Consider the following 24230-nt stretch of genomic DNA (forward strand, 5'->3'; position numbering starts at 1 on the left):
GGGCAACACAGTGAGACCCCATGTTTAAGAAAAAAAAGTATTAAAAGTATTAATAACAACAGAGCTGAACTAAAGTACAGGTCCTCAAATTTTAGTGTCATTAGAATTGCCTGGGGTAAATTTGTTAGAAGCTCAGATTCCAATCCATGTTCAGATGAATGAATAAACCAAAAGTTGTATATGCCCATCCAATGGAACTATATTATTCAGCCTTAAAAAGGAAGGGAATTCTGACACATGCTATAACACAGATGAACCTGAGAATATCACGCTAAGCGAAATGAGCCAGGCACAGGGGACAAGTGCTGTATGATTCTACTTACAGGAGGTACCTAGAATAGTTGAAATTTTAGAGATAGAAAGTAAAATAGAATTTACCAGAGCCCTTAGGGAGGGAACGGGGAGTTCTTGTGTAATGGGTACAGAGTTTCAGTTTCACAAAATGAAAAAGCTCTGGAGATGGATGGCTGCACAACCACTCTGAATGCACTTAATAGTATTGAATAGTATCCTTAAAAAAGGGGTAAGATGGTAAATCTTATGTTGTGTATATTTTATCACAATTTTTATAAAAGGGCGAACTCCCAGCCCCTGTTACCCAACCCTCAATTTTAATTCAGTTATCTCTGGGGTGGGGATCAGGAATTTAGGTTTCCATAACCATCTGATGCAGAGAGTTTAAATCAGGCTTTGAAAAACACCAGCCTTGAAAATTCAGAGGTTCCTTCCAGGTACATCTTGAATTTATACCATCCAATGAGTACTGGGGTACGCAGGACTGTCACCAGTCTAACTCTCCATGAGGAGATCCTTACCTCCCTCCAACTGCCCCTCTCCCACAAACCCCACAGACATGTCCTAACTCCTGGCCATGCTCCCTTCTGGCTTCACTGACTCCAGAGGCTGACCCAGATTCTCCCAGTGACCCCCATCTTTCTGCCACTGGGGCAATGTAATGTTCTCTAAACTAGAAAGGAGATTCTGGCCAACAGAGTCACACGGCTGCCCCTGTCCTACAAGCTGGGCTTCCAAACGGTGGCATCTTCCATTAGAAGGAATCACACCCAGGCTTGACATCACATGAGCTGGGACCTGAGCCCAACTTCCATATGGAGTTGCCCTGGGTAGCTCTTCTCCGCATCTCAAAATGGGACTAACAACACCCGCTCTGCACTGTAAGGGCTGAAAAAGATCGGGAGGAATGAAGTCGCTAACCTACATCAGGGCTGGGGCTGCCTGGGCCTGTGTGCCTATCCTGTCCCCTGGCCCAGGCTGTCTTCCTCCTGAGGTGCCCTCGGCCGTACCTGAAGCCCTGGGGGCAGATGCACCTGTAGCCATTGACCGCGTCTGCGCACTGGGCCCCGTGGCGGCACTTGTGGGCCACACAGTCATCATTGTCTATCTCACAGAGCTTCCCGCTGTAGCCAGGGACACATTCACACCTAGAACACAGGCAGAAAAAGGCTGTTCCTCAGGCTGGGCCTGCCTCCAGGTGGCCACGCTCATGCCCCCACGCCCCACCCCCAGCAGGTGGCATCTCCCTCTCTCTTCTATCTAAATTCCTTAAGGCGCTGCAAAGCCTGGCTGCATGTCACGTTCCCCTGGCAGCCCACAGATGATCCCTGAAGTCAGTGCTTGTCTACTGCATGTGTGTGTGTAAGTGTGTGTCTGCGGGTTGTGCGGGGCAGTCCTGTTTTCAGGCTGGATCTACCACTTCCTACATGGCACTAATGTTTGGTGCTTCCTTTGTGCCAGCCACTGTGCCAAGCAGCTTTCGTTGAGGGAATCCACCCAGGAAGGGAGGGTCGTCTTCTTCACACAAGGAAAGGGAGCAGAGAGAGCTCTGCAAGGCACCGCTCAGGCCCCCACTGAGTGATAATATTTAGTTTCTGCTTACTGTCTTGGTTACTATTCTAAGTGGATCAGTCACTCATTACCTGGAGAGTGTTTCAGTTGCATCTTGAAATGCTATTAATGATAAATAAGTCTGCCCCATATGGTTGCTTTAAACATGAAATGATATGCTCTGTAGAGTGCACTGGATAAACATTGAGTAAACAGTCAATATGATATGTAGAAGATGGTAATGATGATGAAGAGGAAAATGATGCTGTTTGCACTCCCCTTGATTTTGTTTTATTGCCTATTCATTTCCCCCAGAGATTTGGACTGGGATAAGAAGGGCACAGTTCTTATGCCTTAATAAATGGCTCGTATTCCGCAGGCAGGAGGTTGGGAGCTGCTGTCCCAGCCCAGGCCCTGCCCGCTGATCCAGCCCTTCCCTGAAGAGCAATGTGTCAGCAGCTCCATACCTATCCCTGCTGGCCCAGGCTTGAAATCTGGCCAGAGAAAGCTGCTCTGGCTGAAACCTGGCCTCCCTGAGTATGTGGGCTGGAAACATGCATCTCTGAGTTCCTCTGTCTGGGGTGACACTAAACCAAAATACCAGGATAGAAACAGACCTGAGGGTGGCAAGGGGCTGAATCATATGCTTACTGGTTCTTCTGCCTCCAGACAACCCTGTGTGCCTCTCTGAGCCCACCAGCTGAATTCGACTGGGGAGAGTAAAAATAATGGCCACAACCTGTCCAAGTGAGAGGAGCAGGTGGCACAGGCAGGAGGAGGTGGCACAGGTGGGGTGTGGGTGGAACAGGGAGCCAGAGCTCTGAATGCTTAGGTTGTCTCAGAAGGAACCTGACTGGGGAGGAATCCAAGCAAAGGGATGGTCCTCTCTCCTCTACTTTCGGAGTAGATAGAAGTGGGTGAAATCTACAAGCAAATCCTAGCATCACAGGGGTTGGCACAGCATGGTGCAGGCTATAGATTTATGGCTAGGGGAGACACTGAGAGGCTAGGGGGCCCCTGAATGGGGCAAGTGGCAGAATCTGAGTATTTACTGGGCCTGTGCTCAAAACTATGTAATCTAGTAAGATCTGACCAATTTATCTTTACCTATTTGACTGGCAACATGTAACCCACCATTGTGCCAGAATTTGCAAACTAAAACATCACATCCCACATTCGGCCACAGACTTTTTTAAAATTTTTTTTAATTTTAGGTTAATGTGAAGGTATAAACAACTAGGTCACAATATTTAAATTTGGTAGGTAGAGTCCATCTTGTAGTTGTGTCCTGCACCCCAAATGTGCCCATTAAGTGGGAGCACACCAATTCCCCCCCACCCTTCACCCACTCTCTCTCCTCCCAACTTGAAATGAATTTTAATCCTATGTGGGTGTGTATTAGATTATCTACTGGCTTCATATTAGCATTGAATATGTTGGATATTTGCTTTTCCATTCTTGTCATACTTTACTACGAACAATGTGTGTAAACTTATAAAGTCTCCATCTTTTTTATGGTTGAATAGTATTCCATGCTATACATATACAATAGCTTGTTAATCCACTCCTGAGTTGATGGGCATTTAGGTTGTTTCAACATGTTGGTGATTGTAAATTGAACTGTAATAAATAATCTAGTGCAAATGTCTTTATGACAAAATGATTTGTTTTTCTTCTGGGTAGATGCCTAGTAGTGGGACTGTGGGGTCAAATGGGAAGTCTAATTTGAGTTCTTTAAGGATTCTCCATACTTCTTTCTAAAGAGGCTGTTTGAGTTTACAGTGTAAAGTGATCCACTTTCCACATCCACGCCAGCATCTGCAACTTTGGGACTTTGTGATGTGGGGTAATCTTATTGGAGTTAGGTGATATCTCAGGGTGGTTTTGATTTGCATTTCTCTGATGACTAGGAATGATGAGCATTTTTTCATGTTTGTTAGCCATTTATCTGTCTTCCTCAGAGAAGGTTCTGTTCATGTCTCTTGACCAGTGATTGATGGAATTGTTTGGTCTTTTTTTGTTAATTGATTTGAGTCCTCTGTAGATCCTAGTTATCAAGCCTTTCAGATTAGCAACATGCAGGTATTTTTTCCCATTCTGAAGATTGTCTATTTGCTTCAATTCTTGTGTTCTTAGTTATGTAGAAGCTTACAGTTTAATTAGATTCCATTATTTTATTTTATTTTTTGTTGTTGCAATGCTGCTGAAGATTCATAAAATCTTTCCCCAGGCTAACGTCCTCAAGAGTTTTTCCCACATTTTCTTTTTTTTTTTTTTTTTTAATTTTTTTATTTTTGGCCAGGGCTGGGCTTGAACCCGCCACCTCCGGCATATGGGACCGGCGCCCTACCCGTTGAGCCACAGGCGCCGCCCTTTTCCCACATTTTCTTTAGGACTGTTATCATTTCATGTTTTAGATTGAAGTCTTTTACCCATCTTTAGTCAATTTTTATAAGTGGTGAAAGGTGCAGGTCCTGTTTCAGTCTTGCATGTGGTTATCCAGTTCTCCTAGAACCATTTATGGAATAGGGAATCTTTTTCCCAGTTTATGCTTTTGTTTGGTTTATCAAAGATCACATCACATGGCTATAAGAGAATGGTTTTGTCTCTTGGTTATCTATTTGGTTCCATATGTCTATGTCTCTATTTTTGTGCCAACACCATGCTGTTTTGCTTGGTAGGGACTTGTAATATAGCCTAAAGTCTGGTAGAGTGATGCCTCTGGATTTGTTTTAATTACGGAAAATTGCCTTGGCTATACAGAATTTTTTCTGGTTCCATATGAAACAAAGGACTATTTTTCCAGTTCTTCAAAGTACGATGTTGGCATTTTAAAGGGGATTACATTAAATCTGTAGATTGCTTTAGATAGTATAGATATTTTACCAATGTTGATTCTTCCCAGCCAAGAGCATGGTATATTCTTCCATTTGTTAATGTCTTTTGCTGTTTCTTTTCTTAAGAGTTTCATAATTCTCTTTGTAGAGGTCCTTCACCTCTTTTGTTAGGTATATTCCTAGGTATTTCCTTTTCTTTGATGCTACTGTGAAGGTAACTGTGTCTCTGATTAGTTTCTCTACTTGGCTATTATTGGTATATACAAAGGCAACTGATTTGTGGACACTGATTTTATAGCCTGAGACATTACTGTATTTCTTAACACTTCCAGGAGTCTTGTGGTTGAGTCTCTGGGGTTCTCTAAGTATAGGATCATATCATCAGCAAAGAGCAAGAGTTGACCTCCTCTGCCCCCGATTAGATGCCCTTTATATCCTTCTCTTGCCTGATTGCATTGGCTAGAACTTCCAGCACTAAGTTGAATAGTAGAGGAGATCCTTCTCTTGTTCTGGTTCTAAGTAGAAAAGCTTTCAGTTTTACTCCATTCTGTATGATATTAGCTGTGGGTTTGTCAGAGTTGGCTTTAGTCAGACTTAGAAAAGTGTCACCTATGCCTATATTCTTAAATGTTCTTGTTAGGAAAGGATGCTGAATTTTATCAAGTGCTTTTTCTGCATCTATTGAGAGGATCATATGGTCTCTGTTTTTGCTTCTATTGATATGGTGAATTACATTTGTAGATTTATGTATGTTAACCACCCTTGCACACCTGGGATAAAGCCTACTTGATTGTGATGTACAATTTTTTTAATGTGTAGCTGTAGTTTATTGGCTAAGATTTTATTGAGTATTCTTACATCTATATTTATCAGTGAAATTGGTTTGTACTTCTCCTTTTTAGTTGGGTCCTTTTCTGGTTTTGGTGATGTTTGCTTCACAGAATGTGTTGGGTAAGGTTCCTTCCTTCTCAATGTTTTGGAATAGGTTCTGCAGTAGAGGTACCAGCTTTTCTTAGAAGATTTGATAGAATTCTGGTGTGAAGCCATCTGCTCCAGGGCTTTATTTGTTGGAAGATTTTTTTATTGTTTCTTTGATCTCAGTGCTTGATATTGGTCTGTTCAAGAGATTTATTTCTTCTTGGTTAAGTCTAGGGAGAGGATGTGATTCCAGGTATTGGTCCATCTCTTCCACATTGTCAAATTTCTAGGCGTAGAGTATCTTGTAGTAGTCAGAGATAATCTCTTGTATCTCTGTGATATCTGTTATTTCCCTTTTATTGTTTCTGATTGAGGTTATTAGAGATTTTACTTTCCTGCTTCTAGTTAATCTGGCCAAAGGTTTATCAATTTTGTTTATCTTTTCAATGAACCAACTTTTTCCCCATTAATTTTCTGAATGATTCTTTTGTTTTCAATTTCATTTATTTCTGATTTAATTTTGGTTATTTCTTTTCTTCTTTTAGATTTGGGATTAGATTTCTCTTCCTTTTCCATTTCCTTCAGATGATTCATTAGGTTGTTGATGTGCTCTATTTCTGTTTTTCATATGTAGGCATCTAATGTGATAAAGTTCCCTCTGAGGACTCCTTTTGCAGTATCCACAAGTTTTAGTAACTTGTAGCTTCATTGTGGTAATGTTTGAAACATTTTCTCCTTTATCCCATCCTTGAATCAACTGTAATTCAGCATAAGGTTAATTTCCATGCCTTTGTGTGGGGATGACAGTTTTTGTTGGAGTTGAGTTCCACCTTAATTGTCTTTTGGTCTGAGAAGATACAAAGTATAATTTCAATTATTTTAATTTCATTGAGGTTTTATTTGTATCCTAGGATATGATCTATTTTGAAGTATGTTTTGGCTGATGAGAAGAATGTATATTCCTTAGCTTTGAGATGGTGTGTTCTGTATATGTTTGTTAAGCCTATTTGTTCTAGGGGCACATTTAAGTCCCTTGTATCTTTGTTTAGTTTCTGTTTAAAGGATCTCTCCAGTTCTGCCAGAGTGTTAATGTCCCCAGCTATTATGGTTTTATGGGATATCATATTGCTCAGACCAATCAAGTTCTGTTTCATAAATCTGGGAGCATTCAGGTGGGGGCATAAATATTTAGAATTGAAATGTACTCTTGTTGTGTTGTTCCCTCAACCAGGATGAAATGACCATTTTTGGCTTTCTTAACTTTAGTTGCTTTAAATCCACTTGGATCTGAAAATAGGATTGCAACCCCTCCCTCCTTCTGATTTCCATTTGCCTGAAATATTGTTTTCCAACCCTTTACCCTGAGTCTTGTTTTATCCTTCAAGCTAGGTGTGTTTCTTGGAGACAACATATGAATGGCTTGTGCTTTTTTGTCCAATCAGCCAGCCTGTGCCTCTTCAGTGGAGAATTCAAGCCTTTAACATTTATTGAGAGAACTGCTAAGTGTGGTTGAGTTCTATTAATTTTATTTTGTGAAAGACCATTGCTTAGTTTTATCCTTTGTGCCACTGTAGAAGCTGGGCTTTGTCCTTTAGTTTCTGGGTGTTTGCTTTATTAGTGTTCCATTTTGATGGTCAGTATGGAGAATAGGTCTAAGTATTTCCTTAGCTGGCCTTGTTGTGGCAAATTTCCTCAATGTTTGCATATCAATAAAGGATTTGATTTCTCCATTGATTTTGAAGCTAAGTTTAGGAGGATACAGAATTATGAGCTAAAAATTGTCTTATTTAAGGAGGTTAAAGGTAGATGACCATTCGCTTCTGCCTTGGAAAGTTTCAGCTGAAATGTCTGTTGTCACACTGATGGATCTGCCCCTATAGGTCAACTGGCGCTTACTTCTGGCTGCTTGCAGAATTTTTTCTTTCCTCTTGACTTTGGACAGGTTAATTACAATGTGTCATGGAAATGCTTTGTTTGTGCTGAGATGACCCAGTGTCCGATATCTGTTTTAAAAGAGTGTGTCAGAATCTTTGGTGATACTTGGGAAATTTTCATTTATGATATCCTCCAGTAGGGTTTCCATTCCTTTGGAATGTTCTTCTTTCTCTTCAGGGATACCTATAATTTGTATGTTCGAACACTTTGTGAAATCCCATAATTCTCTGAGCAAATGTTCTACTTTCTCTCTCTTCTTTTCTGCCTCTTTCACTACCTGAGTTAGCTCACGAACTTTATCTTCTAACTCTGTGTTATTTTCTTCTCCATGGTCTAATCTGTTATTGACACTTTCTACCGCATCTTTAAGTTCTTTGATTGGCTTCTTTAATTTCTTAAGCTTTGCCATATCCTTTCTATACTCTTCAAATCTTTCATCCATTTTTGGTTCTGTTTCTCTACTTTCTCAATTCCCTTTATTGGCCTTACCATCCATATTTTAAATTCCCTTTCTGTCATTTCCATTAATTCTTTATAGGTGGAGCCCTCTGCAGTAGCTGCCTCATGGTCCCTTGTGTGTGTGGGGAGTTTGCTCTGTTTTGGTTTTTCATATTGCCAGAATTTTTTTGTTGGTTCCTCCTCATGTGTGTTTTCTTCTTGTCCACTTCTTTCCCCTACTTTTTCCTTCTCACTACCTCTTTGCTTTAAATCAGTGGTTCTCAACCTTCCTAATGCCTCCTAATGCCATGATCCTTTAATACAGTTCCTCATGTTGTGGTGACCCCCAACCATAAAATTATTTTCATTGCTACTTCATAACTGTAATTTTGCTACTGTTATGAATCATAATGTAAATATCTGATGTGCAGGATGTATTTTCATTGTTACAAAGGGGTCATGATCCACAGGTTGAGAACCACTGCTTTAAATTATCTCATCTCAGAGCTTAGGTATTGAAGTGGCCTTTGGAATAAGGCCAAAAGGAAGAGAAGGGCAATGGTGAGAAGGGAGAAAAAAAGAGATAAAGAGAGAAAAGATATAGGTGGGGTGAAAGAAAAGAATTGAAGGAGAGAAGAGGGACAGGAGGAGAGAAAGGGAGTGACAGGAGAAAGTGTGGTGATAGGCAGGGTGCTATGACCACACCTGCAAATCAAGGCCATTAGGGGGCCTGGTTGGGTGGGTCCCTTGAAGTCAGGAGCTCTTTACTAGTCTGGGCAAAAGCAAGACCCAACCTCTGCCAAATATAGAAGAAAAAGAAAAAATACTTGGCAGTGTATCACAGTGGGGACCTACTAATACTGTCTTTCCATAGGGCAAAGCTAGAAGGACACCCTAGACCATGAGCTCGTGACTTCCTTGAACCAGACTGATGCTGTGACTCCCTAGCCAGAGCGATTCATGACCCTGCAGAACTCAGAGGAAAGGAATAAAAATAATAGAAAATAAAAATAAAAATAGATAAAGAAAATTAAAAATACAAATTTTGATTGTAAAATAAAGGAAAAAAAGGGGATATCTTAGTTGTTATATGAGAAATTTACATGGGAAAGATGAGAAAAGTATAAAAATCTCTACCAAAGGAGAGAAAGAAGTAGTGAAGTAAAAAAAGAGGAAAGAATAAAAGGGGCTGAAAAACTGAAACAAAAATGGACGAGCCCTTACTATTGAAGAAAGTAAAAATGAAAAAATAAAAATATAACCAGACAGAAAAAACAAAGCCCCAAACACCAACAACCACAATAATAAAAAAGATAAAACTAAGAAGAAAATTGTGAAAAGTAGTAAAAAAATAGAATATACTTAAGTGTAAAAATACATATATACTGCAAAATATTGCCTGGACACCAGGTGGCACTGTAGTGTTAGGTGTCAGAGAACACACATGAAATGGAAGCCGGAAACCACTTTCTAGCTGCAAAGGAGATTGGGTCTTTTCTTCCTGCCTTTTTTGGCCTCTATAAGGGCCTGTTTGCTCCATCTGCATTTAGTTCCAGTGTGATTGGGTCCTAAAGCTCTTGCTTACTTCCTTAGGAAGCACATCAAACAATGCCCCTGACAACAACGGGGCCTTCCTGGGGGTGCAGGGTCTACTCAGCTCACCCCAAAGATCGTTGCCCGAGCTCAACAAATGCGCCAGAGCCGGCCCTGCACCAGAACCTCGCGAACTGTTCCTCCAGTGCGACATTCCCACAATGGCAGTGGCCAGTTAGCAGCCAAACTGATGGGAGATCCACCCTGCCTGGTATTCAATCTCCTAAGACGTTTAAGCAGTTTAAACTGTTCACTGGAGCTATTTAGTCCAAAATCAATAAGTTAGAGGACAGGCCTTTCCTGTCCTCAGACTGTATGAGGGCTGGTTGGCTAGCCCCTGCTTGTAGGCAAGCACTTACTTTCTTTGTCAGCTCTCCTCAGCTCCAGACCTCCTTACTGACTCCTGGAGTCAACCACTGCTTCACTGTTCTCTCAGAGTGATGTCCCTGTGTAAGTTTCCCTAGGCAGAGATGGCTGGAGCTCTAGCTCCCCTGTCTCACCACGAGTAGCTGGCAAGGAGCTGTGTTAATATTTTCTTGAAGCTGCTTAATATGTAAACACCACAATGAATTAACAATGAATTAACACCGCTATGAATTAACAATGCTACATCCTGGATACCATAACTTATACCTTATAGTTCAACAACGTACAGCTAATCACTAATGAATGAGAATTCTTGATATTACTGGCTGGCCACCTGTCACTGTGCAGTCAGTATGCAGAGATGGGGATTAGGTTCACAGAACTTTACTGTCAGAAGGCTAGTAATTCATTTTATGGCTTCTGTGATGACCCTGCATCCTCCTTACAGATATTTCTATACCTGTAGGTCACAAGGTGACAGAGGCTGCAGTAGAGACGCCTATACCTTCCACAGTGAAGCAGTAGCAGTCCAGACAGAGTCTTTTAAAAAAATACATTGGGATTGCCCTAGTGGGACATGTGACCCACATGCCACAGCCCTACCTCTGCTGCTGCGTTAACCTGGCCCCAGTGGGCATTTGTGCTTGCGCCTCCCAAATTCCAAAAAGTACCTGCAGAGCAACCGAAGCTATTTGACTTTCTCCAGGGCAATCATAGCTGCTCAGTAGTCACGGAATAATTTCTAACATTTTAAGCTAGTTAAGACCTCAAGGCTATGGATGAGGTTTTTATTGGGAATTAGGAAAGGGAAGATATCCTTACTTACAGCTTAAGTATAAGTCTAGAGGCAAATGTGTTTACATTCTTCTTCTTTTTAATGCCATAGCCCTCTCCACACCAGTGAGGTCTCAAACTTTAATGTTCACATGGAACACCCAGGGATTTTGTTAAAATGCAACTTCTGATTCAAGGAGTATGGGTTGGGTGTCTAGGAATGAGTACTGCTAACAAGCTCTCAGGTGATCCAGATGGACATCACAACCAATAGCTATAGATCCAAAGATCTATACAACATTTCTTCATCAACTAAAGACAAGCAGCTGGTGATACCACCTACATCCCCTATTGCTCTCAAATGTTTGCCTTTATCTTTCTTCTAGCTAAAGTGTAAGGTTTATGCATTTTAATGTGTTGAGATTATTGATTCTGCTTGAGGGGGAGTAACCAAGTGGTATCCTTGGTTCCAGGACATCTGGCATCTCAGGATTTAGCTAAGAAATCAGGCCCAGACTGATTTGCAACCCACCTCTCTCTATGTGCACATGTAGGTGGCTTACTTCACCTCACTGAGGCTCGGAGAATGTGCACAACATTTTCTACTTCTTAAGATCATTAGTTGTTATGAATAATGGACCACGCCCAACACAGAATCAGTTCTTAGTACATGCTAATCATCGTGATCTTTATTTTTGTTATTATTTTTGGTGTTTATAGGCAGGCACTATTTGCCCATATTACTGAGATCTGCTTGGAAGAGCATACAAGATCTCCCAGGAGAAACACTTCCAGCTTGGGCAAACTTTGCCCTGACTGAAAATCTCTTGCTATAGGCTTCCATGGGATATGAGAGTTGTTTGGTGATGGGAGACAAGGGGGATAATGTGACAAAATGTTGCATCGAAGAAGGAATTTTTGATTTAAGTGCATTTTAACAACAACAACAACCCCCAAAAAACTAATACTACTGAGCTGGCCTGTAGCCCTCTCCAAGGTAATGTTTCCTGGTGACATTATATATAAATAAAATTATCTCAAAATTACAAAGCTAGACTGGTATCTTTCTTTCCTATATTGGCTTAGAATACAAGGGGACTTAGTTAAAATAGAGAGTGTGGTTTCTAGGAACAAGAGCCAGAGGATCATGATAACCTGGCTTCCTTAACTCTTGTACTTCTAATCATGAACTTGAACCCTAGATCACCTCTGACCAGAGCTATTTAAAGCCAGCATCCTCTGGACTTGCTGTCCACTCAGCACAGAGGCCATCTACCTCCTCTTCATCTGGTCATTCTCCCCATTCTTCATAGCTCCCGTTCCCCGGTCACACTGACTGCCTTTTGCTGGGTATAACACAAGCACTTTGCTTGCCAGTTGAGTCTGCTCTGCTTTGGCTTCAAGTTTGCATGTCACTTCCCTCCACCCTGCTCCCTCACAATACCCAGTACTTGGTAAAGAGCAGCCTTAACCTGAAATCAAATCCTAGCCGGGGAGGTGGTCCTGGGAGGCATGCTGCACCCTCAGGTAACCAGAGAGCCCACCTGGCACATCTCAGAGGAGGATGGGGGCAGATAAGGTGCATTGGAATGAGGTGGGTACATGCGGCTTCCTTCGGTCTCAGCAAAACTAGAGGCCCTAATATGCATCTTTTGTTGTCCCTGATGATGAGCTCTTGGCTTGGGATGTCAAAATAAAAACGGAAAACATAAGAAAGGACATGCTCATGTCCCCCCGTCACCTTTATTTACTCTGGACTCTTCTCCCATCTGTGGGCTCTCCTTCCTTCTCTCAGCCCATCTAAATCCCAGCCCCCTTCAAGGGCCACCTCTAAAAGGGGAGGGAAGCTTCTTTCTCTGCTCCAGAAGCTTATTCCTTCTTTAGAACTCCAGCAACACTCAGAGCCAGAATCATAGGGCCACCAAATTCCTTCTTTTATAAATGTTCACTCTGTGTCTCACATTCCTCCCTAGCTCTGTGGCAAGGGCCTTAAGGGGAGGGATCAAAAGCATCTGATGATCTCATAGCACTGTGGAGCAACCGTTAGAACCCATGCTTCTTAGGTTCTAGACTTCTTAGAAGTCTAAGTTTCAGAGATCTTACAACTCTAATAGTCCACAATTCTAAATTCCTAAGATTCTGTGATTTTATGTCATCAGCTTTGAGCTTTCAAAGATCCTGGGTTTCAATGAAGTCCTGTGCTTTGTACAGACTTACAGTCTCAAACACCTCAGGATGTGAGAACTCTCTGCCCTATGATTGAGAACAGGGCAGACTCAGGGTGATGACAGCTTCTGAACCCATCTAGACCTAGAGCTTCTACCCTCCATAGGCTGGTCAGCACTCTCTTCACAGACTTGTCAGCACAGGTGTTGAGGCTGAGAACCAAGACCCTCACCCCTGGGGGAGGCTCTGCAGGGTGGTTTCAGGTGTCGGAGGGCCCATCTTGGGCCCCTCAGCTGCTCTGGTCTCTGCATGTTCTCCCAAACTCTGACTTCTTGGTTCTAGAAGCTTCCCTCTGGATGTGGACAGACCCGGCTGAGGAGGAGAGGGAGGCAGCCATGTATAGAAGTGGCACTAGAGATGGGGGGTGTTCTTGGCCATAGAGTTCTGGGATCTTCATCTCGATGTCAGAAGATTGCAGGCCTCCAGATATCCAAAAGAGGCAATGGCACAAGTTTTCATGAAGGAGGGTGAAGGGAAGAGGCAGGGACAGGGCCCAGGAGGGATTTCCTAGGAGTGCCTTTGGTTCTCAGCCTCAAGAACTAGATGGCCTTCTCCATCCACTCTAGGAAGTGCTCATGTACTTCCCTGGCTCCTACTGGCTCCACTGCTCACCATGAAGACAGCTCCACCAATGGCCATGGCTGCTGGACCAATGCTCCTACCCCCCACCCCCTACAGGTGTATGGCAGCTGGCAAACTTGCTGTACCCATGGGGCATGGGGAGAGGACTGTGAAGGCTGCATATGGGGAAGGTGACTGAATACCCTTGGGCTCTGCTTCCTTGGTGGGATTGCTCTACTTTTCTAGCTCTGGAAAGGAGAGAGATGCTGGGGTATAAGGAAGGGGGGAGGGAGGAGAAAGAGGGGATATATATGTATATTTGTATGTGTAGATCTCTACCTATCTATGTAGAGAGACCAGAGAGACACCGCAAAGAAACAAAAGCACACAGAGAAACAGGCAGACATAGACCAGATTCAGCAATACAGAAAAGCACATGGTAGAGAAAGATAGTCAGACACACTCCAGAGCCTCTACCTCCAACCCAGACCACTGCAGGCAGACTTCTCAGGGACTCTGTGCGGGAGGCATGAAGCCAAGTCTTACCTGAATCCTTTGTCCAGGGGGATGCACTTGGCCTCATGCTGACAGAGGTTCATCTCAGGCACACAGTGGTCAATCACTTCATCGCATAGCTCACCTGGTAGGGATGGGGTAGAGGTGTCAGGCCTCAGAGAGGGTCCTGATGGGACACACTGGCCAGGAGATCAGACTCATCTAGCCTGAGTCAGGCGGTCAGGAGGTCATGGATGTCAGGGGCATGGCCTTTCTCTCTGTGGAGGCTTTCTCTTGTGCCTCTGCCTGCTGCCCTCAGCACTGACAGTGGGGAGCTGGCAGCATTTGTCTTGGGCATTGCCACAGCACCTTCATTTGGCTGGTTTCACTTGATCTTTCAGGGGCACCTGTAGCTGAAAGCACAGGACGCCAGACCCTGACTTTGGGCTAAGCTTATTAATTTGATTTTTCATTCTACACCTAATTACTGAGTACCTTCAAAGTAACAGGCATGGTGTCAGGTGCTGGGGACACAGTAGTGACTGAGACCTGCCCTCCCCCACAGCCGAGTCAGGAGACCTACAAGGGAGCAGTCAATGCAACACAGAGTTGCAAGTGCAGACACAGGTCACTCCCTCAGGAGGTTAGGGGAGACTTCCAGACATGGCTTAGCTGCAGAGTTCACCTGCTATAGATAAGTAGGCCCTTTGGATTTTTCAGGGAAGGAAATATGAAAGGAATTTAAGGGTTAGTCTCTGGATACTCTGCCTCTGAAGTGCTACAAAATGCCTAATGGGTCATAAATACCCATGGATGGCCCTTGCAGATAAGCCCAAAACGCTCACACCACCTGAAAATGTGCTTCAGGAATGTGGGGGAGGCAAGACCAGATTTTAAGGTCTGAGTTTTGTGTTTCCTCAAATTCTACCCAATCAAGCCAGGTGGAGCAAGATCCAAGGTGGGGGCAGCTAGAGAAGGCTGCGGACAGGGAGAGGGAGTCAGGAGGGCTGGCTGGGGAGAAACGAATGACAGACACAGCGGTGATTGTGTTCCCTGTTGTTGTGGGGACGAGCTGACCCCTACCCTGGCCTAGGAAGGGACCGTGACCCTCTCCTCTCTACATTCTACCCTTGCCCCTCAGGACCCAGAGGGCACCTTGTTCTCATAATCCTCCTCTCTTCGTCACCTGGAGAGACCTGGAGAGGAAGACAAGTGTCTTTGTAGGACTTGGACGTTTTCTGGGACAGAGAAATCCACCATGCCCCACACCCTCAGCAACACAGTGCAACAGATGAGAAGTGTGGCCTGCTTAGCTGCAGACACCAGGCAGGCCTCAGCTGGGCAGGAAGGCTTCCTCTACATGGTTTCCCCAGCTCTCCTCCCTCTAACCCTCTGCTTCCCATAAATTCAGCGGAAGCCCCTCCTTTGCCACAAAGCCTATTCTGAGCCCCTCAGTTCTCTCCTCTACTGCTGGGATTTTTACTCTCTCTTGGCTGGCACTAAGCAGATTCTCCCTGACCAATGATTTAACTCTACGCAATGATTCCTGTGGGGTAGGCTGGAAACCCCTTGTGAGCTGAGCACACACCTTAGACTTCCCGGGCTCTCTAGCGGCTAATTCAGTGTCCTGCCTACAGTACGTACGGCCTGCTGCTGATGCAACTCTTGGCTGCACCTCCATTCTTTCAAAATACAGGGCACAAAGGAGGCTGCCCCTGCACCAATTTACTCTCAGCCTGAAGGCTTCTATGGGGTCCCAAGAGGCCCAGAACTAATGGAGTAGGTGGCCATGGCACATTCCAGAAGTCTCTTGAGTGTGACTGGGGATACTTGGCTACTGGGCTGGAGGCTTGAGAAAGGCACAGGCTCTGAGAGCCCACAGGAGCCACCCAGCTTCCTTCTCTGCAACGCTGGGGACTGTTTCTCTTCATCTTCCCTGTGTTTCCACCTCCCACTTTGCTTTTGACACAAAAGCCAGGTTCCAGTGGGCCAGGGGTGGGAGTCCCTGAGCCGCCACCATCATTTTCTCCTTGCCTTAGGCTAGCACTTTCTAAAATAGGTTCCCTGCCACAGAAGGCCTCTGGGTTAGTAAAGATGTTCCAGAGTTGAGTAAAAGCGAGCTCCAAGGTAAAATACGTTTGGGACCTGCTGGGTTAAACCAACTTACACAGTTTTCTTTGAAGCAGGAATTTCCAGGACCTCCACTATGTAATTTATATCATAGAGCTCCAAGAACAGGGTTGTTATTGTTATATGAAGTACTTCCCAAACTTCTTTGCCCATGGGGCCTTTTCCTCAAATAACTCATGAAATCTATGAAATTCCAGTCTGGGATATGCCGCTTCAGGTTGGTTTCCTAACAGAGTAGGCTGTGTCTGCACAGTTACTGGTATTTTGCTTCACAATCTAATGGCATATTTAACTGTCTTTATTAGGAGCTGTTAATGCAGGAAATAAAGGTATGTTATTTTGGGAATGGGTGGCCAGAATGATTTTCTGAGGAATAACCTTTTGTAGGGAGACTTGTGTACTCTCCAGCTGGGCTAGGTTCCTCCTGTGATCTCACCCCCGCACCCCAAGGCTTCCAGGTGTTATGTTCTCACTCTATGGAACCCATGTCTGCCTCTACCTGACTTTGAGCTTCTTATGAGAAAGAACTTTGTCTTGTTCATTTTTCTATCCCCAGGATCTGGAAAATGCAGATTTCCAGAGACAGTTGCCTAGACCTGAACAAAGCATGAACACAATGCAAGTGGCTCTCTGCTGGCTGCAAACACCATTGGGTCTCTAGGGTCCCTGCAGGAGGGGCTGGCCATTGACTGAATAAATGGATGCTGGCAAGCTCTGGGGGCTGGTTTCAAAGAGGGAAGGGGCTAGTGATCTTCTGGCTGCTGGCAGGGGAGTGGTAGAGACAGGCAAGCTAACGGACAGGGATTTTGGGCAGCTCCTCATGGCACAGAAGGGGCTTGGGGTCTGAGCCTCTGTCCACAGGGAGAAGGCGGGTGGGGCCCCTGGAAGAAGCTAAGAAAATGGCACTACTCACAACCCCCACCCCACCCCACACACGTGTATGCTCACCTGTGTAGTTAGGTGGGCAGACACACACGTAGTTGTTGATCCCGTCCACACAGGTGGCATTGTTTTCACAGTCATTGTCCTCACAGTCATCTGGGTTGATCTCACACCGCTGCCCCTCGAAGCCCAGAGGGCAGGAACAGCTTTGGGGACATGTGTGATGGGTAGGAGGGGAGCCAGGAGTCAGGCGGCAGGGGCGGCAGAGAGGAAGGGCAGGCAGACAATTAGCCAGGTCTCTCCTCTGCATGGAAGTCTGAGACAGCACTGGGGGCACATGAAGGCTTAGGGACCTGGCAGGAAGTCCCTTATGAGCCTGAGAGGTCATTCATCAGCCCTCCATCCCCAGCCAACACTCTCTGCCTGGCCCTCCAGCAAAGCCACCTTTACCATTCCCCAGCTGGAAGTGGTTTTCTGGATATGGCTTAAACTCTTTCAGCTGTCTTCTAACCCCCCTTTCTTTGTAGACAAAGAGTGCGTGATAAACATCCTCCTTTGAGTGATTTTTTTCACTCTAGGGCAGGCTTTCCATCTCTAGGAGTTGGGTGGGGGTAGGGAGGCACGGCGCGGTGGCCAAGATCCCAGGCTCTGCACCAGGTTTCCTGGGAAGGAAGTCTGGTCTGGCGCTTTCTTGCTTTTGGCCTTGGGTGGTTGTGGAAATTAAATGAGATTACACGAGCAAAACACCCAGAAGGGGACATGGCACATGGAAAACACTCAGAAGTGCTACAAACCACCCCAGCTCCTCCCCTTCCCTCAGCGACGTCACTTCTCCTTGTTGTGTGTCCTACCACTTCTCAGCCCCTTCCGGCTTCTGGGGGATGAGGCGGTGGGAGGGAGGAGAGGATCCCTCTCCTGCCAAGACTGAGGCTCTTGAGTGAACGTGGCTTTAAGTACCGTAAGTCAGCATGACCCATTTCTGTCACTTGTCTCTGGAGTGTTAAATCTCCTGGATAAAAACCTCAACTTCCCTGCCTGCCCCTGGTCATGTCCCTAGGACCAGGCAGGCAGGATGAGTCAGAACAGATAACGGCTGGGCTGGGGAGGGGTGGGAAGCCAGTGTCTGACTGAATAGACACAACCATGGATCTTGCCTGGCAGGGATTTACATCCATGGGAGCGTGTTCCAGCTTCTGACCTGGAAATCCAGGCCTTCCCTACAGAGACTGCTGTGATTTGGGATTTAGCTAAAAAAGTAAAGCAGACTAAACTAAGAGGATATTTCTGGGGTCCTAGAATCTTGCTCAGCCCTCTTTCCTCTGAAGCTTAAAAACCTTGCACATTTGCTACAGAAGGCCAGGGGCTTCTTGAGTCTGAGCTCACGAGGTACTCAGCAAGAGGGCTCTTACTTTTTTCTGTTAGAGACCCTGGGAGTTCATCAAAAAGGCCTACTTCTTCAGAGCCAGGCAGGGGGTAGGTTTTCAAAAGTCTTAAGACTCAGGGTTGCCCCTTTGTTTTCCCAAAGATCAGCTGCTCTGAGCCTCAGAACTCCCTGGCAGGGGTGTGTGTTGGCTGGTGAGGGGGGCAGGGCGTTCGCATGGAGTGAATGGAGCATGAGAGGAAGCTGAGGTCTCCCAGTCCTCCCAGGAAGCCTTGGGGATCTGCGGAGGAATGAGTGAGCTGCAGGGATTAGGACAGGTCCCGTCTCTTGTCCTGGCCCCTGTGTGGTCAACCCCACCAGCCTTTGCAGTTTTTGTGAGCGGGCAATGAAGCAAGATTAGGGAAGTGCCTGCAGGAAGTGGCTGGTGATGCTCCAGAATTCTGATGATGAGGAGGAGAACTGTGTTATCTGGGAGGCTGAGATGGGTAGATTGCCTAAGCTTAGGAGTTCGAGACCAGCCTGAGCAAGAGAGAAAAACCCACTATAAAAACAGAAAAAATGAGCTGACCCTTGCAGCAGGTGCCTGTAGTCTCAGCTACTTGGGAGGCTGAGGCAAGAGGATTGCTTAAGCCCAAGAATTTGAAGTTGCTGTGAGCTGTGATGATGCCATGGCACTCTACCCAGAGCAACAGAGTGAGACTCTGTCTCAAAAATAAAAAAATTCTAAAAATATGTCCAGTTCATTTGAACTCCCTCAAGACTGAGGCTGGGAAGGAGATACTTCTGTTCATTGGCACCTCAGGCTGAGATGGGAGAAACCCAACCACCAGCAGGGGGAGCTCTTCCCTGGTCCAATCCCCCACTGCCTGCACCCCAAACTTGGGTGGTGGGGAGCCAGGCTCTTGGCCCTGGAGGCGTGTTTCCTGGCTGGTACCCTGTGGCTGCTGCTGTGAGATAGATTTCCCTGCTCTGCGTGATTGGGCAGGAGTGGGTGGCTTGGCTGCCTCCAGTCAGGAAAAGGAATTTTGCCTTGAATTTTACTTTTCAAGAGTCAGAGTTTGATGGGGTTGGCTTGGCAGGTGGACATGTAGGCGGGCTGGGTTCCCCAAGGAGGGAAACTGGGAGCCCAGAATTTGATTTCTTTCACAGGCCACACAGCAGTCTCTGGCTGGAGTGCTTTTGATAGTTAATTGTTTGCAACCTGAGCTCTAAGACGTAGGCACAGAGCTCGGCATTGGGTGGCCCCAGCCTTTACTGCTGAGTCGCTGCTACCTATCCCACCAGCTTATTAGTGGTGCCAAAGAAGCCTGCTCCCAGCAGTCTGCTCTGACAGGACCAAAGGCCAGGAAACTGGGCATCTGAAAGTTTATGGGGAAGGTGTGAAGAAGGAATGGGCCTGAGGTTTGGGCCGAGGACAGGGATGAAAAAAGCTTAAATGGCTTCTGTCTTCTGTTCTCCTGAAATCTTAATGGTGGTGGTGGTGGGGGGAGGGGGTTGGAAGATCCAGGAATGAGTGTCAGCATATGTAACCTAGAGGAAAACAATCTCTGCACCTCAATTTCCTCATCTGTTCAATGGGGGTAATACAATACCCACCTACCAGACAGGGATGTCAGAGGATTTAAATCAGGTGAGGCACGACTAATCAGGACCTGTACCTCGTGAGCATGGAATCAATGTCATCTGCTACTGTTATTTAGAACATGGAAACGAGTGGTGGAGCACAGGACTGGTGGTCTCTGCACTAGCATCCTGTCCTTCTCTGACTTAAGCCAGCTGCTGCAGCCTCCCTTGGAGGAGACAGGAGGTTGGTGTCTGGATTCAGATCCCTGCGCTGATTCTTGCTGTGTAACTCTAGGCAAAGGGTTTATCCTTCTGATGCTTCAATTTCTCTATCTGTACAGGAAGTCCAATTGTACTACCCAGCAGAGGTCATGCTCCTAAGTGACTGTGTGGCAGAGAGCAGCCCTCAGTGGACGCAGCTCTGCTTCCTCAGCCTGCCCTGGGGAATCTTCCCGTGAAGCCCTCTGAGGTGATAGCTGGGGTGAGCTTTTACCTGAACCCATCCTTGTGGCTGTCACTCAGGTGACAGGTGCCTCCGTGCTGACAGGGGTTCTGGATGCAGGTGTTGATGGGCATGGTGCAGTCCTTGCCCTGAGGAGCAGAAGAGGGAGAAGGGCCTGGTTAGGGAAGCCTTCAGTGGCTGCCATGGCCAAGGAGACCATGGTGCCTGGTGTCTCCTGGGATGAAAACCGGGGAGGTGGCTAGGAAGAGGCCCCAGGACAAGAGTGCTGTGTAAATCAGGCCAAGCCAAAGGGAGCCTTGTCTTTAGTCACCCCATAGTGAGATGGCCAAGACTGCTGAGAACTTGTGGTTTCTGGCTCCAGCTGTCCTACTTCCCAGAATTCACACCCCCCTCCATCCCAGCTGCAGGCAAGAGCATGGGCTTTGGACTCAAGCAGACCCAGTTTCACATTCTAGTTCCATCTCTTTTGAGTTGGCTGACCATGACCTTGCAAAAACCTTTTGACCTCTCTAAGTCTACTTCATGGGGTTGCAATGAGAATTAAACTAGAGGTTTCATTTTATCCCACTGATATAGTCTGTATACAGTTGTCCCCTCCAAATCTCATTACTGAAATTTAGTCTCTCACGGTGGAGGTGGGGCCTTGGGGAGGTATTTGGGTCAGGGGGCCAGATCTCTCATGAATGGCCTGGTGCTGTTCTCCGTGAGGTGAGAGTGAGCTCTCACTCTATTAGTTCCCCAAAGAGCTCATTGTTGAGAAGAGCCCAGCACCTATCCCCACCCGCTGCTTTCTGTCCTGCCATGTGACGCTGCTCCCCGTCACCTTCCACCACAAAGGGAAGCTTTTTGAGGCCCTCACTGGAATCAGATGCTGGTGCCACACTTCTTGTACAGCCTGCAGAACCATGAGCCAAACAAACCTCTTTTCTTTATAAATTACTCAGCCTTGTGGATTCATTTACAGCAACATAAGCAGACTAAGACCCAGCACACAGAAGGCCTTCTGTAGGTGCTAGCAGATGATCTTGCTATTAGCCTCCCTGAAGATTAACTATAATCCATGGCTCGAGTAGAGTGGACTAAGGCTGACGTGTGGCCACCAGACCTTGTCTCCTTCACAGTGACAGCCCCCAGAGGTTGACCCTTGATTAGTTTGGAGTGGGTCCAGGCATTGGTATTTATTCTCAAGATCTGCAGGTGAGTCCCACATTAGGCCAGGTTGAGACTCCCTGTGATAGAAAGTTTGGGATGGGATGGAGTTCATTTGGAGCTGTACCCTGGGGAAGGGGACATGTGAACTGAGAAGTGGGTAGCCTTTTCAGGTTTGTGGGGAGAAGCACGCCAGGCAGGATGAATGGCCAGGGTAAGGGCACTGAGGCAGGTGGCCCCATGGCAGAGCCTGGAAGACCTGGTATCCCCGGGAGCAGCCCAATTCCTCTTGGCCTTCTGGTTCCTGCTTCTCCTTTGGGACTGACGGGCCAGGGCTGTACCCATGGCTTGGCAAGCAGTCCCTTGCAGGACCTGGTAGTGTGGGGTCTGGAGAAGTGTTTGCTGTGTTTCTGGGCCCTGGGTTCAGGGCCTTAGGCACTGGCCAGGTGGGGATGATCATGGGAGCCCGCCCACTGCCACACCACCTGGTCACCATCTGCTTGAGAAAACTGTTCCCTATTGGGCTGCTGCCTGGGCCTATAACGGAATGGGACTGGGGCTTCCTGGCTGCCATGGCACTGCCAACTGGGCTCGGGGCCTCGGGTACAAGGCAGCCTCTGCTGCGGACTCTCTGAGATGTCAGAGCCTCAGGCCCTGTCTCCAGCAGCCGGAAGGCAGGGGTCCTGTCTGTCTGGTTCCGCTCACGTTCTGTCACAGCTAAGGGGCCAGTGACAGTTTTCTCAGAGGGTAGGGAGAGAGTGTGGCTTGGCATGGTACCCAGGTTTCTCCTAAACCAGAGCAACACAGGGCTGCCTTCTGAGAGTCAGTGTGTGGAGTGGAAACTCCGGTGCTAATTCCCACTCACCTTACTGAGCACATTTTCCATTCCAGGCTGCATGCTAAGTGTTCTATATTCACGACCACAGAGAATGTTCACAACAACCCTGTGAGGTTGGTACAATTGTTATTACACTCATTTTCCCAGACAGGGCAGACAGACTTAGAAAGTAAGATAATATGTCCAAGATCGCACAGCACCAAGTGTCTGAACGCAGACACCCGCGTCCCAAGTGGGCGCCAGGAGCCTGCACAGTGGGCCGCTTGGCCTGCCCCTCCCACTGCACGGTTCGTAGGGGAGGCAGAGCGGGGTGCAAATTCTAGTGAGGCTGCTGTGTGCCTTGATGAAATGGCTCTCTGAGCCTTATTTTCATTCTATGAGATGGGAATAAGTACCTATCCTATGGGGAGTTAACTAGTGATTAGAAATCACACAAATGTAAGGTGCCTAGTGTGTAACAGCAGCTCCGTCAATAACAGAGATGACGACGATGATAATGATCATGGACGTTGATGACCAGGTCCTGAGGCAGGGCTGAATGTGCCTGATTAAAATGTGTTTTCAGGTCTTCGGTTTATGCCAAATAGTGCAAGAGGTACGTCTGTATAGGGGAGTGGTGGTAGACAGACAGACTGAGGGAAGGGCCGGATAACCTTGAGAAGTTTAAGGCAGGGCCTCCCTCGCCCCTGCCTGTGCCAGCCTCTCTGCTCTGGGGAACTGGCAAGTACCACTACTCCTGACAGTGGGTGGGCAGGGGTGGAGGTGGCCGTGTCTCCTCCTGTCTTTTATGCCAAGCACAGAAATCCAGAAGGCAGATCCTAGGACTTGATGACATGGTAATTGGGCCTGGAGGTGGGATTTCTGTCACTTATATGTCCTTGAGAAATAATTGCCATTGCCCATGCCTGGCTAATTAGCCTGATTCAATTCTCTTCAGTCTCATTTTGCTTAAACCCACCGGATTTATAATCTCCTAGGTCCTCCACCACACTTTCCACTCCCCACCCCACCTCCTGTATGTGTGTGTGTGTGTGTGTGTGTGTGTGTGTGTGTGTGTGTACACGTGTGCAGGACACGGCCAGGCCTTTAAAAGACACTGGGAACAGCTAACCTCACTAGGAACTTTCCGATATGGGGCCAGGAGAGCTCTTCTAAGACCTTGCACCTCCAAGCGTGGTCCTTGGACTAATGGTATTGCCTCCCCTGGAAGCTGGTTAGAACACACATGTTTCAGGACTGGCCTTAGATCTTCTGAATCAGAACCTGCATTTTAATCAGATCCTCAGGTGATTCTTGAGCATGTTAAAGTTTGAGAAGCACTGTTTTGAGATACTGAACATACGTGCATGAAAGTAAATGGCTGAAAAAGAATCAGCCAATACATTTTATTTCCCCAGATCTTAAAATAGCAGCAAAATCATTATGCTTTAGGAAGTAACTACTGAATCCTGGCACTGAGGCAGGCAAAGTACACATATAACCCCTTTGTATCCTTACAAAAGCTGTTCAGGTGAGTATGATTATTGTCATTTACAGGTGGGGAAGATGAGGCTTGACCTTAGATCATGAATTGGGTAAGGGTATACTATATACTGTCTTGCAAGAGATAGCTGGGTTCTGGTTTCAGCTCATGTATTTCCTAATGGGGGAGCTTGGCTAACTTATTTGATCTTAGTTGGTTTTTTTTTTTTGGCAGTTTTTGGCTGGGGTGGCCACCACCTCCAGTATATGGGGCCGGCACTTGATCTTAGTTTTTTCAAGGAAAAGAGGATAGTAAAACTTATTTCATAGGACGATTAAGAGCATTCCCTGAGATAATGCATTCAAACTGCTTCA

At 46.2% G+C, this 24230-nt stretch overlaps 1 protein-coding gene across 2 annotated transcripts in view; it reads right to left on the reverse strand.

Annotated features, from left to right (window-relative positions):
- SLIT3 (slit guidance ligand 3) overlaps positions 1-24230 on the reverse strand; it is a 677992-nt gene that overhangs the window by 18491 nt on the left and 635271 nt on the right. For both annotated transcript variants that reach the window (XM_053566757.1, XM_053566758.1), the window contains 4 exons: positions 20438-20535; positions 17067-17206; positions 14040-14133; positions 1305-1442 (listed from right to left, as the gene is read on the reverse strand). In XM_053566757.1, the coding sequence (XP_053422732.1) occupies positions 1305-1442; positions 14040-14133; positions 17067-17206; positions 20438-20535 (470 nt within the window). The remainder of the gene's footprint in view (positions 1-1304; positions 1443-14039; positions 14134-17066; positions 17207-20437; positions 20536-24230) is intronic.

Source organism: Nycticebus coucang, chromosome 17, assembly GCF_027406575.1.
Source record: "Nycticebus coucang isolate mNycCou1 chromosome 17, mNycCou1.pri, whole genome shotgun sequence".
NCBI lineage: Eukaryota > Metazoa > Chordata > Mammalia > Primates > Lorisidae > Nycticebus > Nycticebus coucang.